General features: G+C 43.9%; 2 protein-coding genes and 1 long non-coding RNA gene across 9 annotated transcripts in view; 1 reads left to right on the top strand and 2 right to left on the bottom strand.

The window, feature by feature from the left end:
* Positions 1 to 1,459: 1,459 nt before the first annotated feature.
* Slc25a18 (solute carrier family 25 member 18) lies at positions 1,460 to 17,043 on the bottom strand. Of its 4 annotated transcripts, XM_021720405.3 has the most exons (10): positions 17,001 to 17,043; positions 10,977 to 11,074; positions 9,658 to 9,780; positions 9,359 to 9,414; positions 8,030 to 8,120; positions 7,212 to 7,330; positions 4,745 to 4,910; positions 3,856 to 4,010; positions 2,946 to 3,021; positions 1,460 to 2,349 (listed from the first exon to the last, which is right to left on the bottom strand). In XM_021720405.3, exons 2-10 carry the CDS (start codon positions 10,994 to 10,996, stop codon positions 2,208 to 2,210), a joined length of 948 nt encoding a protein of 315 aa, XP_021576080.1. In that variant the 5' UTR covers positions 10,997 to 11,074; positions 17,001 to 17,043; the 3' UTR covers positions 1,460 to 2,207. The 4 variants fall into 4 exon arrangements, with proteins under 4 accessions (XP_021576080.1, XP_040137192.1, XP_077871673.1 ...); XM_040281258.2 differs by lacking the exon at positions 17,001 to 17,043 and having other exon boundaries at positions 9,654 to 9,780; positions 10,977 to 11,071; XM_078015547.1 differs by lacking the exons at positions 10,977 to 11,074; positions 17,001 to 17,043 and adding an exon at positions 8,908 to 9,062 and having other exon boundaries at positions 9,658 to 9,742.
* Cecr2 (CECR2 histone acetyl-lysine reader) overlaps positions 10,774 to 18,822 on the bottom strand; it is a 163,052-nt gene continuing 155,003 nt past the window's right edge. For all 3 annotated transcript variants that reach the window (XM_078015543.1, XM_078015544.1, XM_078015545.1), the window contains one exon: positions 10,774 to 11,074. The gene's annotated coding sequence lies outside the window, so the exon portion shown is untranslated. The remainder of the gene's footprint in view (positions 11,075 to 18,822) is intronic.
* The window catches only part of LOC144364993 (uncharacterized), a 39,349-nt gene continuing 34,967 nt past the window's right edge, over positions 14,441 to 18,822 (top strand). The window contains exons 1-2 of one of the 2 annotated variants that reach the window (XR_013423235.1): positions 14,441 to 14,681; positions 15,103 to 15,203. This is a non-coding gene — a long non-coding RNA (uncharacterized LOC144364993). Of the gene's footprint in view, positions 15,204 to 18,822 lie in introns of both variants that reach the window. The other variant, XR_013423234.1, reaches the window with a different exon arrangement.

The raw sequence follows: 18,822 nt of genomic DNA, 5'->3' as shown, positions 1-18,822 counted from the left end.
CATGCTAGGCAGGCATTCTACCTCTGAGTTAATCCCCAGCCCTTTTTATTTTGAGACAGGGTCTCACTAAGTTGCCCAGGTTGACCTCAAGCTTGGGATCCTCCTGTCTCATCATCCCAAGTTTCTGGGATTACAGGCATGTGCCACCACACCCAAAATTTTTGAGAGATAGGGTCTCTTTGAGTTGCCCAGACTGACCTTGAACTTAAGAGTCCTTCTGCTCAGGTCCCAAGTGACTGGGATTATAGTTGTGCACCACTATGCTCAGATAATTTATAATTTCTTATGAATGATACTACAAGTTTGTGGTTTGAGAGAGTGAAGATTGGGTGCAGTGATAAGCACCTGTAGTCCCAGCTGTTCTAGAGGCTGAGGCAGGAGGATCACTTGAATCTAGGAGTTCAAGGTCGGCCTTAACAATGTAGTAAAATCCTGTCTCAAAAAAAAAAGAAAGAAAGAAAGAAAAAATTGTACTGAAGAACCTAGAAATATTTTCCAAAATCCTATAGCATTCGATAATTCACAGCTGTCAGAACTTGGAATCATTAACCCTCCAGTCCTCTGGGGCTTCTTGCTCATTTTACAAGACCTAATATCACCATGTTCTTTGAAGCTTCTCCATGTGAGCCGGCGCACACAGCAAACAAACAGGTGTTCAGTATATATATATATATATATATAACCCTGTCTTCTGAAGGGTTATATAATACCCCACCCCCGCTTTGTGTGTTATATGGAAGCCAGGGCCTCACAAATGGTAAGCACATGCTTTATGGTTGGGCCACACCCCAGCCCATAGGTTGTAGAACTTTATTGAGGAAATCACTTTATTACTTTGGGCAGAGTTTTTTGGGGGAGAAGGGGAGACTATTTAGTGCTAGGCTAAACCCTTTTAGAGATCTTTCTCTTCCTTCCTCCCACTCAACAATTCTGTATTTTGTCCTCAGCCGAGAGCTGCCCAAAGGGCTTGTAGCTAGTCGTGGCACAGCTGATATTTTGACTTGGTCTGTCTGGAGGGCAGCCCTTTTCAACTGAGACCACTGTGCCTGACCATTTCAGCACCATTTACTTCCCTCCTTGACTCAAGTTTTGTTAGGTGGGGACTAATATACCAGTTATTTGAATAGGTATTTTTTTCTTTATTAGGACTTGTCCTCATTTCTGTGATATTATTTCTGTAGCCCCCTATGGAGGAAGGAATTGAAGCCCATGAAGAGAATTCTTGTCACAGATGACTTAGCTCTTCAACATAAAGGATAGAGAGGGTCAGGACTTAAACATAAAATAAAGTGTTCTTCTGACTATTCTCCATTCCCAAGACAGGAGTAACAGTTTGAAGAGTGGTAGTGACCTGCTGTAGTGCTCTAGAAACTAGTTTAGTTCTAAACTGGATACAGAAGGAAAGATTAGACACTACTTCTTACAGCCTGTCTCCTAGACCCACTACTGCAAGACAAGATTTTAACCATTCACCTTTATTTCATATGGTCCCCATGTACAGCCATTGGGAAAGGTCTGTGAGAATCCATGCTCCAGGAGAAGGATTTGGGGGCAGGATGGCTGTCTGGACTTGACCACGGTGTTCAGTTAGGTCCACTTAGCCATCTGTGATGTGCAAGTGGGTGCCTGGTTCAACCAAGGCGCTGGTTTTGTCCCCATTGGACTTTTCTTGTTTGTGGTGCTAATAATGGAACCCAGGGCCTCACACGTTAGGCAAGTGCTCTACCACTGAGCTGTACCTCAGCTCTTGGACTTGATCCTCCTTTTCTTCATCATCAGTGCTTGGACTAACTAAATTATTTAACAAAACTAAGTCTTCAAACTGACTCAAGTATAAGTTTGTGAAATAGAAATGTTAAATTGCAGAAACAGCCCTTCTGTCTTTACTGTCTGTGAAGGTCTGTAATTCAAAAGTGAGTACTAAGAATAGTACTAAGTATTAGGTGATAGTACTAAGAATTAGGTGATCAGGTGTTTCTGAGGGTCCCTGGTAGCAAGAAAATGAATGTAGGTTTCATAAAGGGAGAAAAAGGATACACTGAACCTGCCTTATTAAAATAGGGTTGTTTTTTCTAAGACTGAGGTAGCACTACAAGTTAGAGGCCAAAATACAATGTGGGGGCCACCTTTACCCCGCACCTTTCACTTAGACTAGTGAGACAGGCTAGAGAGGTGGTAGCAAATAAGGGACTATGATCCAGATGCAGCTATTCAAAATACTTTAAGATATGCTCTCCTATTCCAATGAAATAGACACCCTGGGCAATCCCAAAGAGGGGTGCTATGACGAGAGCCCGGCAGCCTGCTCCCTTCATGAAGGCAGATGGTCCTTCCTGAATCCAGAGTTTCCTGGGGAGAGAAGAGCCCAGTGAGCTAAAGGGAAGAAGCACGTTTATTTTGATTCCTCAAACATGTATGCACCTTTGCCTGGCGTGGTGGTGCACACCTGTAATCCCAGCAGCTTGGGAAGCTGAGGCAGGAGGATCGCAAGTTCAAAGTCAGCCTCAGCAAAAAAGAGGCACTAAGTAACTCGGTGAGACCCTGTCTCTAAATAAAATACAAAAAAAGGGCTGGGGATGTGGCTCAGTAGTTGAGTATGCCTGCGTTTAATCCCTAGTAACAAAAACAAAAACAAAAACCAAACATTTATGCACCTTTGAGAATAGGTGTCACTTTACAGCAATATCAAGATCCCAAGTGTGAGGGAGCCAAACCTTGTCCATGGAATGTAGTCAATCTTGGGGTCAAGGCCCAAGAAAATAGGCTGGGGGAGAGAAGCGATAAGGATGCAAGGAAGAAGAAAAATGTTCCCAGTATACACTATTTTCTTTTGAGAGATGAGGGAAAGGGTCAGATTCAAAGAAACCCAGAGCTAAGCAATAAGAGCTAAGCAATAAAATGAGTCTCCAGCCCAGGTGCAGTGACTGAAGGGCTGCTGGTCTCACCTGGCACAATCCATGATCCCACTGTAGACATCCTCCCCCAGGCCTTTCTTGAGGGTTTGGATTCGAGTTTTCAGAACTAAATTGAGAAGAAATTAAAATAAGTAATGAACATCTTGATTTTGGTGTCCTTCACAACCTGAAGTGATAGGGTTCCCTTTTAGAATGAGTACACATAAGACTAAACCATGAAGCCAGTTCTGCCCCTGTGTGATTTATATCTATAATACACCTTCCTCTTCAGGCCTCTTTTATTATTATTTTTTTAGTACCAGAGATTAAACTCAGGGGTGTTTAACTACTAAGCCACATCCTCAGCCTTTTTTTTATTTTATTAGACACAGGGTCTCACTGAGTTGCTTAGGGCTTCACTTAGTTGCTAAGGCTAGATTTGAACTTGTGATCCTCCTGCCTCAGCCTCCTGAGTCTCTGGGATTACAGACAATCACCACTGCTCCCTACTTCAGGCCTCATTTATACAATGAATGAAATTCCAGCATTGGATCCTTCAGGCTATTTGTGGTGTAGAAAACCCACTTGTGTGGGAGAGGGGGGCCAGCTGCAATCCTGGTGACAGGAATCAAGGTCTCCTCACTCAGCTCTGCCTTCTGCTCAAAATTTTTTAAATGTCAGCAATGTTCAGGACTCCATTGGGGGACAAAAAGATAAAGAAATTAACATCTAGAAGGTAAGGGTTTGTCAGTAATAAATAAGCAATAGTGATGTTCACTTTGAACCCACTTCTCTGTGAGGTCCTTTGGTGAGCACATGCCAGTGGCTACAGGTTGTGGCTCAAAAATCAAACAAGAGCAAAAATATTGTTTGCCTTCCTAGATGGCTATAGAGAAGCCTCATTTGTAAAGCAGGTCAAGCCTTGAACCCCAATACTGAGCTCAAATTCTCCCATACTTACCATCCAGGGGTGTGACTGCAACGGCAGCCAGGGAACCTGCAATGCAGCCTGACACGAAGGAATGAGCAAAGGAGGCCTTCCCAGTAAGCTCATGGACCCCAAGGTTGTTCAGGTTGGCAAACATTGGGAAGTAGATGATGGAGAATGGAATATCTCTGTATTAGAGGAAAAAGAAACACTGGGCTCCACACAGCTCTGAGGTTTCTTTCCACAGAAGGCCATGCAGCAAGACTTCTCTGTGAGCTACATGGCTCAGAGATGAGTCAGATGGATCAGAGAGAAGCTACTATTACTGACTTTTTTTTTTCCCCGAGAGAGAGAGAGGGAGAGAGAGAATTTTTTAATATTTTTTAGTTTTCGGTGGACACAACATCTTTGTTTGTATGTGGTGCTGAGGATCGAACCCGCGCCGCACGCATGCCAGGCAAGCGCGCTACCGCTTGAGCCACATCCCCAGCCCTATTACTGACTCTTAACTTTGCACCCCTAGATAATCTAGGGCAAGGATCTTCATGAGAGAAAATAATTGTTTGCCTTTCTCCACCCCCAGCTCATTACTCTGTCCTACCTGCACCTGCAGCCTATGGATGAGGAGCCAGATGCAGAATGAAAGATGGGTAACAAATTCTACAAAAGGGGGTAGGTAGGGAAGAGAAAAGCCAAATAGCACAGTCAGATACAGGGATACATCTAGGGCTCAGGTGGACCTCCTAACTGAAGAAGGGCTTCAGTCTTCAGGTGCCCTTTTGATGTAATTGATTATGACAGCAGGAAGCATAGCAAAGAATTTGCCAATTTGGGATTAAATATTCTGGGAAGAAGACAGAGGTGGCAGTGCCTGTGGCCCTCCCCTTGAACTGCTGTGCCCAAGTCGAAGAAAAGGGCTCACCTGAGGAGAGTGGCACCCAGGCCTTTATAGAGACCAGCCAGGCCCTGAGTGCGGAGTAGCTCCCAGGCAATGAGAGTGGCAGATGGGCGTTTGTGAGTGGAAGCAGAACCAGTAGTATAGAACCTGGAAGAGGAAGGTGCCGAGGTCGAGCTCTGATGAGGGGCAGCTAGAAAGGAAAGGACAGCCTTTGTCTCAACCCAAGTCCCAGCAGGCACTGCAAAACACTTGACCAAGGTGTGGCCCAGAATACACAGCCCTGGGACAACTCAGGGTACAAAGCCAATACTTCAACTAGAATCCTGAAGTTTGTCTCAATTTTAGAGCATTAATTTTGGGCTCCAAGGAAAGTTTTCTTCTTTGGGAAGAGGGGGAAACTGGGGTTTAACTCAGGGACACTCAACCAGTAAGCCGCATCCCCAGCTCTATTTTTTTATTTAGAGACAGGGTCTCACTGAATTGCTTAGTACCTCGCTAAGTTGCTGAGGCTGGCTCTGAACTCCGGAATCATCCTACCTCAGCCTCCCAAGTTGCTGGGCATACAGGTATGTGCCACTGCATCAGGCTCCAAGGAAAGTTTTCTAAAGTCTGTATTATCTAGCAAGTTATCCCTCTTTGTAGGCTTCTTCACAGAATCACAGTCATTACCTACCCAGTCTTCTGTACAGGAAACTAGAAATTCAAGTTTTTAAAAATTTTCAGACAGGGGCTGGGGTTGTGGCTCAGTGACAGAGCTCCTGCCTTGCATATGTGAGGAACTGGGTTCGATCCTCAGCACCACATAAAAATAAATAAAACAAAATAAAGATATTGTATCCATCTATAACTAAATATTTTTAAAATTTTTTCAGACAGGGTCTCCCTAAGTTTCCAAGTTGGCCTTCAACTTCTGATACTCCTGCCTCAGGCTCCCAAGCTGCTGAATTACAATAGTGTACCACTGCTCCCAGCTCTGTTTTCTACTTGAACCCTTTTTGATCTCTGGTAATGCAACACAATGACAACAAATCTCACCAAATTCAGTGTTTAAAAAGTGTTGCTTACAAGGCTGGGCTGTAGCTCAGTAGCAGAGCACTTGCCTAGCAAGTATGAGACACTGGGTTCGATCCTTAGCACCACTTAAAGAAATTAAATAGCCAGATGCAGTGGCACACACCTGTAATCCCAGTGGCTTGGGAGCTGAGATAGCGGGACTGCTATTTCAAAGCCAGCCTCAGCAAAAAGTGAGGTGCTAAGCAACTCAGTGAGATTCTGTCTTTAAATAAAATACAAAATATGACTGGGGATGTGGCTCAGTGGTCAAGTGTCCCTGAGTTCAATCTCTGATACTGAAAAAAAAAAAAAAAAAGAAAGAAAGAAAAAAAAGAAAAAGTAAAATAAAGCATGCTGTCCATCTACAGCTCCAAAAAAAATTTTTTTAAAGTTTTGCTTAAATTATAAGTCCTTGCTAAAGGGAAATTATTCCCAATGTCATGTCCCTATTTTGCTTTGTATCCAGAAGAGCAGTATTTCATACTTAGAAGCTAGTTATTTTGCAAAGATTTTCTTGGAGTAGTAATCTAGATGTAGCTTCAAACAATTAGCTTTAAGAAGTTAGTCAATACAAGCATTATTTTCCTCATTATCATCTTTAGGTGCACACATTTATATCCTACCTTCTATTTTGTTTGAAATGTTTTAGCAATACTAGAACTTCTCATCCATATTGAAAAACTAAGGTGACCCTTACTATTTCTGCAGTTGCATTTACTTTATGCTGGTTTCATCCAATCTAAAATCTGATTGAATTCTAGCATAGAAGGTATACACAGCTGAATTGAGGGGAGTGGGAAGTGGCATCCATGAATATTGAGAACTGTGTATCCCTTTACAGATGGTGTGGGTGGTATGTTACATATTAGCTTATTTTATTCAGACCCTGTGGTTTGATCCTAAGGAAAGAGGCCCCTGTCACTTCCCTTAGGGCTGACCCCCCTTCCATAAATGGACAAACATTGGTCCTTACCACATGTGTTAAAATTTATACCATTCTATTTCTGAAAGGCCCAGGATTTAGGAAAGGGTCAAATTTCTCTTGTCAGGAAACAGCATAAGAATAGGAATGGTTCTCTTCTCTCTTTTTATGCCTTGCCATTAAAAGCCAGCTTCTACAGTATAAAATACATATTAGCCAAAGTATTGAATAAGCAGGTTACTGGCATTTTTAAAAATCTTTAGGAAATCCAGCCTAAATGCCAAGGCAATAGAAGAGAAGTATTAGAGTTGAGACGCTAAGTCTCTCCTGTATCAAAGTTCTCATTTCTGCTATTTGTTCTGAGCTGGAAATGTTGAAAGGGATAACCATGAAGTAAAAGCTGCTATTGACCTGGAAAGCTGACTCTCAGTCTAGCAGGTGAAGGTGGGATGACAGATGTGAGCCATTTTGATTCTGGCTTTTACTAAGCACATGTGGAGTTGAAATAGGCCTCACCTAAGCGTCCAGCATCCTGCAGCTGAATCTTGAGCATTTCCATGGGGCAGGTAACCACCACTTGGCACATGCCAGCCCCACAGCCAGCCAGCATCTCCATCTTCAGGTTCCGCTGCATTCTATGGGAGCAGGAGTCAGCTCTTCAGACTCAGGGCAGAACTGCCATACCACCTTGGCTTATCTACTACCTTCCCTCTGCAGTGGGGGAGGAAACCTTTCCATGAAGGGTACCTGTCTTTGTCACCATTGACTGCCATCCAACTCGCTGGGAAAATAGTCACCTGGGCCTAAGGTTCAGTCTCCTTAAACACTTGAGGCTAAATTTATAGCACAGTCTGCTAGGGAGACAACACCTGGATAGGAGTTGAAACCAGTAATAATGAAAATACCTAGGTCAGGATTCTTCATTTTGTTTGTTTTTTTGGCACTGGAGATTGAGCCCAGGATCGCTTTACCATTGAACATATCCCAATCCTAGAGCAGGTATCTGATTCTCCCTGATCCCATATGTATTATCTCTAGGGCAATGGGAGGACAGAAATAGAAAGTGTCTCTGGGCCCATTTAAAAATTCATCAGCTGGTGGGTAAATATATCTGCAAACATACTCCACATGTTTTATATTCTTTCTCAATAGATTTCCTACCTCTCTCTTCCAAATTATAGCAGTTCATTTATTTCCCTACTTTCCATCTGCCAAAACACACCAACCCTTAGCTATATGTGCACACATATTTAAATATGTGCTGACAGGTAAACTGAGACACACTCCCCAAGACAAGGTGAAAGATATTTGTCCCCGACTCCATTTGGCCATACCCATCTTCCATGAGCAGCTGCCGGAAGAAATCGTTGGCTGCCAGTTTGATGGCCTTCTCTGGAGTGACTAAGGTGAGGTTTACTGCAGCCCCTGGAGATGAAAAACAAAGATGAGCAATTATGACTGTCCCCAAAGTGACAATTTCCAGAGGCTCCCTCTCACAGACAACACACACACAGCCTGGGAAGGCAAAGCTTTGGGGGTGTCACGAGCCAAGCAGGGACACTTGGCCTATTTTATTTAAGCAAATTTACTTTTCATTTCCTCTCTACATTTTCTTCTTTCTAATACATTTGTTTCCTTTATGAACACACATCCAGTTATCAAAAAATCACCTTGGGATTGAGGCTGGGGCTGTGGCATAGCAGTTGTGCATTTGCCTGGCATGTGTAAGGCTCTGGGTTCAATTCTCAGCACTGCCTATAAATAAATAAAGGTCTATGAATAAAAAAAAAATCTTATTTTTGCCCTTGCTGGTGCTTTCCACCTTTGAGGATAAATAAGTACTCATTAGTCCCGGGCAAGTAACAGGGACTGGGTTTCCAATACTCTGTATGACACTAGCCCAGTCCCAGCATGCTTCACACAGATTTTATTTTATTTTATTGCTCAAGGATAATGACACATCAGCTCTTTCTCAAAACTAGTATAGGGAGCCAGGCATGGTGATGTATGTCTGTGATCCCAGCAGCTCAGAAGAGGCTGAGGCAGGAGGATTGCACGTTCAAGGCCAGCCTTACCAAATCAGCAAGGTTTTAAGCAACTTAGGGAGACTCTGTTGCAAAAGAAAAAATAAAAATGGCTGGGAATGTGACTCAGTTGTTATGTGCCTGGGTTCAATCACCAGTACAAAAACATGACATCAAAATAAAACAACCTTGCCTAGGACCTGTTTTCCAATGGTGCTACTGAAGAGGACGGCAGCAGCAGCAGCAGTGTAGGATCATGCTAGGGAAGAGCTCCAAGTCCTTTTCACTCTGTCCCTTTCAGCCTTTCCCTTTCTGCTACTAGTTGTTGGATGTCCTATCAGCTCTGTAGGGACACAGAGGGCAAGGGAGGTGGGAGGGAGGCAGGTTAAGGCTCACTTGTCCCCCAGAAAGCCTTAACAGGAAACAGTTATCTCCACCTCTGTCAAAGAGCTTATCAAAGGCTCATGAAAAGTTAATGTAGTCCAGCATCATCTGACAGCCCAAGCTGTTCCAACAGCTCCCTGGAAGGAACATCCATGCCCAGGGTGCTATAAACTCACAAGGCTGGGGCCTCTATGTCACACCCACTGTCCTCACCATGCCAAGACAGGTCTCCTCTGGGATGCCTGATAAACTCACCTCTGTACATGCCCAAGAAGCCCTCTGCACGTGCTGTCTTCATCAGGCAATCTATCCTAGAAGCAGAGGCCAGAAGAGGAAATTAGTGGTGCCCAGGAGGCTGCTTCCTCATGGACAGGACACTTGCAAACCTCTCCCCAAAACCCAATCTTTCCCCATGCCCTGATCTTTCTGGGCACACCCCAGTTGACCATGCTCCCCAAATCCCTCCACCATCAACACACTCCCTGAAGAAACTCTGGAAAGAATGCGGCCCATTGCCCTTCTCCCCAACCACACCACTCCCCACCAATACCTACATTCCTTTGTACATGTCTTTTCCATGCTGGTTCTGCAGTCGTGTCTTGGCCAAGTCGATGGGGAACACACAGGTCACCCCCACGAGCCCTGCCACACCTCCATTGATGAGTTTTGCTGCAATACTAGCTCACGGGGAGGACAGAAGCACGTGAGGGAAGATGGCTGCTCACAGTCACATGCAACCAGGATTGGGTGTGGGGGACAGGAGAGCAGCAATAGGGCAGAGAAAAAATAGAACGGCAGCTGCAAGGCCTTCAGTCCTGGTGGGACTTGCCTAGAGACTCTGTCCTTGGCCTCCTACCCCAGCCTGACTGGCTGTCACTCTGCCCCAACCTCCAGTTGGAGATGCTGTAGGTAGGGATCTGAGAGCATCCGGTCTGCTCCTCCAGGAGGCCTGCACTCAGCAGGTCTGATCCATCTTGGACTAACTCACCGAGCTGGGATGCAGCAAAGGCTAGTGGGAAAAAGGCCCACTCTGCCCTCTGGAGCCTCACAGGGGAGTTGCAAACCTTGGCTCAGCCTTGGGACATGTCCTCTGGAATTGCCACCAAAGGTTGCTACCTATTCTCTTCACCCTTGGAGCCACATGTGGCAAAGTTTCAAACTGTAACTTTACTTCCAGTTAATGTCAGGCAGACAATGCAACTCCTGACTGTTTTCTTGAGCAAATTACCTCAATTCTGTCAGCCTGTGTGAAACTCACCCAAGGAATTATATGAGGATTAAATAAATTAAGGCATTTGGTAAATGATAGCTATTGTTAAAAATAAGAGGACACACATTTTTTACAATGAGGGCTGCTAGTCATCAGCAGATAACTAAGGTTAAAGTTTTGAGATTATCTAATTCTAGCCAAAGCAAGATAGATAATAGAGCCCCTTCATCCTGGGTAAATATAGGAGTTTAGAAAGATAGAACATAGGAAGAAAAGCTTTTTCAGATTCCTGGGAACCTAGTAAAATTTTGTTAATTATCAAGCCAGAGGCAGATGTGAGCACAATATTTGGAGATAGATTACCGGGAAGTGATAAAGTAGATACTAAGAGTTTTCTCACAAAGCAATCTTGATAAACAAGCAGGATACTTTGTGAAAACAAACAGAACTATGATTTAAATTTTGCAATCTGAGATGATGCACCCAATTACAAATTATTTTAACAGTATTATATATTTTTATATCTTTGTATGTATATTTGTATTATATATTTGTATGTGTGCGTATTTTGGGGGGAATTGTGCATGTTTCTGGGGCAGAGTGTGGATGATCATCTCATTTATTCAGGGGCAGACACTGAGATGGGCTCTTACCGAAGCTTACCTCAGATCCTGGTTGGACATTCTGCAGGAACTGTGGCCAGTTGGTGGGTCCAAAGACACAAGGCTGTTGGCTCTTCAAAGTATGCTCTTTCTGGACTACTGGAGGGGAAATAAGTGGTGTCTGTTTCCTTGACTTCAGCTTCCCACACAGGCAACAGGCAAAGAACTGTCAATGAGTTGACACTGCCAGCTTTCACTGTGTTCCAAGACCTTTTGGACTTTTGGGATTTAGATCAGAATCCTCAACCTTTTGTACTTTAGAGATCAGATAAGAATGGTGTAAGAGAGAAGAATAAGCAAATTCATGAGTCCCTGAGTTTGATCCCCAGCAAAATTACCAAATAAGCAACAATCTCAAATGGAGGCTCTGGGAGCATTTTGAACAGAGAACTTGGAATAGCAAAGGAGGCTCACAGGATAAAAAATGGGAATTGCAAGGAACTGCTAAGGATCAGGAATCCCTCGTGAGGTATTCAAGAACCAAAGTAAAACACTGGTTCTAACGTTTATTCTCAAACTGTGTTTTCTAAACTTCCTATGACACCGAGATGTCTCTGGATTTATTGATAGGTGACACATAGGGAAAACACCAGGGATGGTGCTCAGGATGTGGGAGCAATAGTAACGGTAATAAGAGGAGGGCTTCTGCCTTAATCCCAGAGGAGAAGTACCAGAAAGGGTCCTGATACTGGGAGGAGGCTGGCCTGAGCTGGGGGGGGGGCTTTTTATTCCAAGCTTTCCTGTAAGCTGCCCTCCTATGCTCTTTGCTGTACCCCAGGGATGTCAGCAATCCTTTTTTTGCCTCTAGGTATTTTATTATGAAGAAGAAAAGAGAGAGAAGGAAAGAGAGGGAGCAATCTTTTTTGGAGGTTTATTAATACATTAAAAAAAATTCATTGAATGCCAGGCACTATTCCAGATCTAGGGATACACAATAGTAGTGAACAAAGACTAAGATTCCAGCTTTCAGGGACTTTAATTTGGGGAGACATAAATGAGAAAAATAAAGACTGAAGGTATTGGAAAATGATAACTATGGAGGAAAACTGGCATGGTGGTGCATGTCTGTAATTCCAGAGGCTCCAGACATTGAGGCACTAAACAACTCAGTGAGACCCTGTCTCTAAATAAAATACAAAATAGGGCTGGGGATGTGGCTCAGTGGTTGAGTGCCCCTGAGTTCAATCCTTGCTACAAAAAAAAAAAAAAAAAAAAGAAAGAAAGAAAGAAAATGTCAGTGGACACTTGAACAAGAAAGATTCATGGAGCAGATGATCCTAAAACAGGGAGTGAGGAGTAAGTCAGGTAGATATCTGAGGAGAGCATTTGGGGTACAGCAAGCATGGCTGGGGATGGAGCTCAATGATAAAGCACTTGCCTAGCCCTGGGTTCCTTTGCTAGCACCATAAAATGAGAACCAAAACAAAACCAAAATGCAAAAAGAGCTGGGGCTATGGCTCAATGGTAAAGCCCTTGCCTAGCATGTGTGAGGTATGGGGTTAGATTCTCAGCATCATATAAAAATAAATAAATAAAAACAAAGGATCATCCACAATTTAAAATTTTTTTAAACTCACAAAAGACCAAGTTATTATTATTATTATTTTTGTGTATCAGGGATTGAACTCAGGGGCACTTGACCACTGAGCGCCAGCCCCAGCCCTATTTTGTATTTTATTTAGAAACAGGATCTCACTGGGTTGCTTAGTGCCTCACTGTTGCTGAGGCTGACTTTGAACTCACAATCCTCCTGTCTCAACATCCTGAACCTCTGGGATTACAGGTGTCCACCAGCACGCCTGCCTGAGACCAGTTTAATTATTGCAGGAAGGGACCGTCCAAGAGAAGGGTGCTGAGAAATGGTTAAGTCATGGAAGGGGATGTGGCTCAGTGATAAAGTACCCCTGAGTTCAATCTCCAGTACCAAAAAAAAAAAAAAAAAAAAAAAAAAAAAAAAAAGGAAGGCAACACATAGAAAATTTTCTGATGAGCAAGATGTGAAAGATAAAAGGAACAGTTAAAGAAACAGTGAAGTTTTTATGGGAAAAACTGAAAGAATGGGTTTGTGATATGGAACTTGGATCAGTTGGCAAAACGAGAAAAACTTCTGCAGAGATTCAAAAAAGTGAAACAAGCACATCTGAAGAAACAAAAGAGACATTCATTTTCATTCCTGATACTGTTTAATCCTTGTTTCCAGTTCATTCCTGGATGCCAGCTGCATTCCTGTCTTGGATTCTGTGACTCTTACCTGTCTTGATATTAAATTGACCTCATTTCATATCTTGCTAGAATTGCTTTCTGATATTTCTAATCACAATAGTGTAACCTCCCAAATTTGCATTAGGAGTGAGAATTTGCATTCCAGATCCCAAATTCTGGGATCAGCTGAGAAAAGAGGGCACAGGCTGGAGAATTTGCCTCTACAGTTAAGGAGCTGTCAGTCTTTGTACAGTCACATACCATCTCCTGTTTTTTTGTTTTTAGTATCAGGGATTGAATCCAAAGGTGCTTAACAACTGAGCCACATTCCCAGCCCTCTGGTCTGCTAAGTTGCTGAAGCTGGCTTTGAACTTTAATCCTCCTTGCCTCAGCTGAAATTACATGTGTGCCCCACTGTGACTAACTACCTAACATCTCTTGAAGCTCAAACTGTGTACCTCCACCTGGTGGCAAAATATCAAGATGGTAAAGTATATTGGCTGTTGAGATATTTAATAAGTAGTTAAGAGAGAAAGACATGTTCCAAAAGTTGGTGGGAGGGCTGGGGGATGGAGCTCAGTGGTAGAGTGCCCACCTAATATGTGCAAGGACCTGGCTTCTATCTTTAGCACCCTGCCTCCCATCAAAATCATAAGTTCCATCTCATGTCCTCTATATGCAGCGTCTTGTCATGACATGTAATTGTCTTGCTTTGGGAAGGCAAGTGTATTTACAACTTTATATGTGATATTCAATAACTGTGATAATTGTGGCTATGTAGGAAATAGTTTGTTTACATGTCCTTAGGCATTAAAAGGTGGAATTGGGGTTGGATAACTATCTTGAATTACCACTTTTCCAGGAATCGCCTTTTCTCCCTTACCATTCCTACTGGATGCAGGGTAACTGCCATGTTTCTAAGATATCAGCTCCATCCACAGGTTAATATGGTCCTCTAAGCATGAAAACCAGACCAGGGTCGCTCCATCCCTTCCATAGGAATTTAGAGAATATATATAAAGTATCTTTCAGGAAATTTTTTTTTCTGTAACATAAAACTTGGATCTTAGAAGCAAACTGTTTTATGGCTTGGGAAACAGAGAGGTGGATTTGTCATAAGCAGTAGTAACTAAGGTACAGAGCTAAAGATGAAAGAGTGTTCTGATGGTGTTTGAAAGCCAGATGACAGTGACCCACCTTCATTCCTGACCTTGAGTAACAAAGGGATATCCCACTATCCTTCTAATGAATTGACTGTCTTAAGCCAATTAGAGTAGTTTTTGTAATTTGTTAACCAAAAAGTCCTTAACTTAGGGAAAACACACCTCAAATTCCACTTACTAGTAATTGAATGGCTTAGAGAGTGAATGCTGTAAATGTTCCATGACGTGTAAAACCATTATTGGCTGGCTGGAAGGAGCTTAAGAAGTGGGCATAAGGGCAATTTTTAGAGGAGGAGGAGGAGAGGGGAGGGCAGTGTGGACAGAGCACAGCATGACCAAAGGTGAGGCAAACAGGGTTTAGAGACGGCCTCCCCAGACTGTGGGAAAGGAGGCTAGAGACACAGATCAAGCAGTGGCAGAGAATTATGACAATCAAATATAAATTGTGGCCCCCGTCCCCAGCAAAAAAGAAAACCTTATTTGATTCTGGAGGGTGTGAGAAAACACTGAATGCTTTGGAGGAGGAAAATACCATACCAAATGTGGTATGTAACAACTATTCTCGAAGAACAGGTTGAAGGAAAGAAGTTTGGGGTGAGAGACCATCATGTTACCGTGATGGAATGGAGAAGGAAGGATCAGGTAGAACCAGGGAGGCCTGTAGGGATCATCCTAAAGAGGAAAAGGGCCTGGACTTGATAACTATCCAGGGCTAAAGAAGAGGGAAGAACTAGGGATCTAACTCAAGTCTGACATCTGAAGGACTGGACAATGAGGAAAGAAAGTCAGGAAAGGAAGCTCCTGCAGCAGTGGAGAGAAGAGGATAATCCAGGCTTTGGGATGGCCTCCAGCCATAGTGGGAGGTGAGTGAGAAGAACACCCGCTGACTGTGCCCATCCAGCTGTATCATTCTCTCAGCCTGGCCCAGGCCTGGCCTTTGGCCTCCTTACAGCCCCATCTCCACACCTTCTCTCTTTCCCTCCACCACTGCAGATCCTATTTGGTGAATAAGGAGGTGGCTAAGGATGGTGGTAGCAGAGTAAAGGATGCAGACAGGTTTGGGTGGGAGCTGCCTAGGTCTTTTCCCCACCATGGAACAGCAGAACTCATCTGTGATCCCTCCTGTCTGCTCAGCTGGGAGAGAGCTCATTATCACCACTTCAGGAATGATGAATTATGTTTTGTTACTAATGAATATTTGTGCTATTATTTAAAGTAGTAGGAAACAATTAGAAAACTCTGTAGTTTCTCAGAATTGATTTTTTTAAAAAAAATTTTGTAGTACTGGGAATTGAACCCAGTACTACAAAATGAACCTCATAGACAGGAAAAACACATCTTTCCCACCAAATCAAGCCAGCACCATCCAGCCAGAGCTGGACTGCCTCCTACAGCTCCCTGCTTGCAAACTTGCTCCCCTCAAACCTATTCTCCAGCATAGGGAGCACTGGATTTTGCTTTGCCATTCCAGCACTGCTCTGCCAGAGTCCTTCACAGACTTCCCTCGATTCTTAGGTTAGATTCTTGCTCCTTACCCCAAACCACCTGCCCAGCAGGCCCCACTGTCCTAAATGGCTGCACCTTCAGTCTTGGCCCTCCTGGCCTTGCCACCCTGAACTTCTGCTTCTGGAGATATATCTTGTACCTTAGCCTTGAACACACTGTCCCTTTTGCCCAGGTCACTCTTGCCCCATCTACTTTTGATGAATTACAAATTGTTCTTTGTGCTTCAGCTCAGACGTCACTTCCTCCCATAAACCTTTCAGATAGTCCTCCTGTCTTGGCTGGGAGCTTCCTTTGTGATCCCCTGTCAGAGTTACAGCATGCACTGTGTCATATTCTTATTGACCTGTATCTCTATCCAAACGAGAAATTATTTGGACTAAGACAGTCTCAGGGTTGTTATGTCCAGGCCCTAGCACAGAGATGCATTCAACAAATACTGTTCTAAGAACCATGAGAGCAACAAAAGCCTTTGACTTTATCACAAAACAATGTACTTGTCAGCTACCCTCATTTCTTCACATTATGAGAACTTGGGCCATGTCCCTATGATCCTCTTTTTTTTTTTTTTTTTTTTGTTGCAGATGGACACAATACCTTTATTATTTTTTTATAACTTATTTTTTTATGTGATACTGAGGATCGAATGTAGTGCCTCACATGTGCTAGGCAGGTGCTCTACCACTGAACCATAACCCTAGCCCCTATTTGCTTATTTTTTTTGTGATGCTGATGATCCAACCTAGTGCCTCACACCTGCTAGGCAAGTGCTCTACCACAGAAATACAAGCTTAGTACCCCCACCTCCTCTTAATAGCAGAATGAGAGTTCTCCCAGAATTGCTGAGGCTGGCCTTGAACTTGTGATCCTCCTGTCTTAACCTCCCAAGCCACTGGAATTATAGATGCATGCCGCTCTGCCTGGAAGGAGCCATTTCTTCATTTATTGCCAAGAAAATAACTGCTTCCTTAGTTCCCTGTTACCAGGGTGCCCCTCAGTCAGGAAACAGCCACTTCCTCCTGTCCCCTTCTTATCCTGAGCAGTGAGATGGGAGGCCCTTTGCCACTGACTGCTCTTCCCTTTCTCTACATGTTTATTTGCTAGAAGAATCTTTTCCTACCAACTTTAAGCTTGACACACACAAGACCAACACTTACCACCTTCAGGAAGAATCTTCTGCCTTTTCTGGATGCAGGCCAGATTACTGTAGGACTGCAGAGAAGAGGTGGCTTATAATGCTGGCCAGCAGCAGCTGGTTTTTCTGGTGTTCTGTGAGGGTCCCCCCCTCCTCATCCCTGTGAGAGCCCTTTCACGCTGCAATTTCCCAGCCTCTTCCCAGACTCACTGCACCTTCAGACAGGTTGGTTTGAACCAGACTCCAGAGAGGCTACAACACAGCCAAGCCAAATATCATTAGGCAGCCAGCAAGTGGCTCTTTACTTGGTTGTCAGTATGACTGAAAGTTCAGGCTGGACAATGATTTGAGCAAGGCCACTTGGGGTAAGGTCACTCTCCGCCCACTCAGAGACCTGGAAGCCAGGATGTGGACAAAGAAAGGCAACTCAATGTACTGCAAACACTCCCCAGAACACTTGGTGCCAGGAGCTAGCCTCTGCTGCTTGTTCTCATGTTGCTCTAATTTTTTGCACTGCTAGGAGGCCTTTTAAAATTTTAATTAATTTATTTAGGGTACCAGGGATTGAACTGGGTGGGGGGGGCACTCAGCCACTGAGCCACATCTCCAGCCCTATTTTGTATTTTTATTTAGACGGGGTCTTACTGAGTTGCTTAGCGCATTTCTGAGTTGCTGAGACTGGCTTTGTCTCAGCCTCCTGAACCACTGGGATTACAGGCGTGTGCCACTGTGCCTGGTTCCTTTTTTATTTTTTGAAGCAGGGTCTTGCTAAATTGCCTAGGCTGGCCTCAACTAGAGATCCTTCTGCTTCAGCCTTGGGGTTACTGGGTGTGCAACCACACCCAGCTTCTCATGCACTTCTCTAATAGCAGGTTACAGACTGTCTCACTGACCTGCCAGGCAACCTCCCTTATCTATGGGAGGACAGTACATTGTTTGGGCACCTTCTCTTGTGCTCAAGAATCTTACAATCTGGTCAGGCATGGTGGCACACACCTGTAATCTCAGGAGCTTAAGAGGCTGAGGTCCTAAGCAACTTAGTGAGACCCTAGCTCAAAAAATATAAAAGGTTGAAGATATGGCTCAGTGCCTCTGGGTTCAATCCCTGACTACCTACCCCTTGCCCCCAAATCTTACAAATCACTCTGAACTCAATCATATGCTGTGTGAATTCAGGATTTCTTCAAATTTGGAGAACTGGGAAGGTTTCAGGGAGGAAAGGGCAACTGATTTTGGGCTAGAAGGCTGGTGAAGAGGTTGATGAAACTCTGAGAGAAGGGCAGCGGTGTCAAACTGGCACCCATCTTCTAGAACTTCAGTAGCAAGTCGTCCAATTTGGAGCAAGGGATGAGGAAGCACAGAGAAAAGCTGGTGCACTATATTGGGTCCAGATGACACACTGCCAACAGTATGGGAAACATAAGGAACCATCATGGCACAGATATCACCTGCAGAGATCCAGGTTCACATCTGAGCTCCCAAATTCCTGGCTCTCTCTCTTTAGGCAAGTTACTTACCATTGCACAAGGGGATGTGATACCAGATTTTCAGTGAGGTTTACATGAGGGTGCAATGGACTGCTTTTAAACTGGTCCTGGTTTTCTGTTTACTAGTTGTGTGATCTTAAGCAAGCTACTTAACTTTCCTGAGACTGCTTATCCATCTGTGAAATGAATCTAGGGCACTCACTACAGTGCCAAGCACATAACAGGTGTTCACTATGTGAATGTGTTTTCTCTTTTCTTTGGTGGGCAATGGAAGCTATTGAGTAAGGGTCCAAAGGGCACCTTCAGGTTTATGGCAGTGCCAGTGGTTTGAATAGATCATGAAGAGTGATTTCTGTG

The sequence above is a fragment of the Ictidomys tridecemlineatus genome, chromosome 6 (genome assembly GCF_052094955.1).
Source record: "Ictidomys tridecemlineatus isolate mIctTri1 chromosome 6, mIctTri1.hap1, whole genome shotgun sequence".
Taxonomy (NCBI): Eukaryota; Metazoa; Chordata; class Mammalia; order Rodentia; family Sciuridae; genus Ictidomys; species Ictidomys tridecemlineatus.
The sequence above is the reverse complement of the archived record's forward strand: the minus strand, read 5'-3'. Positions and strand labels throughout refer to the sequence as shown.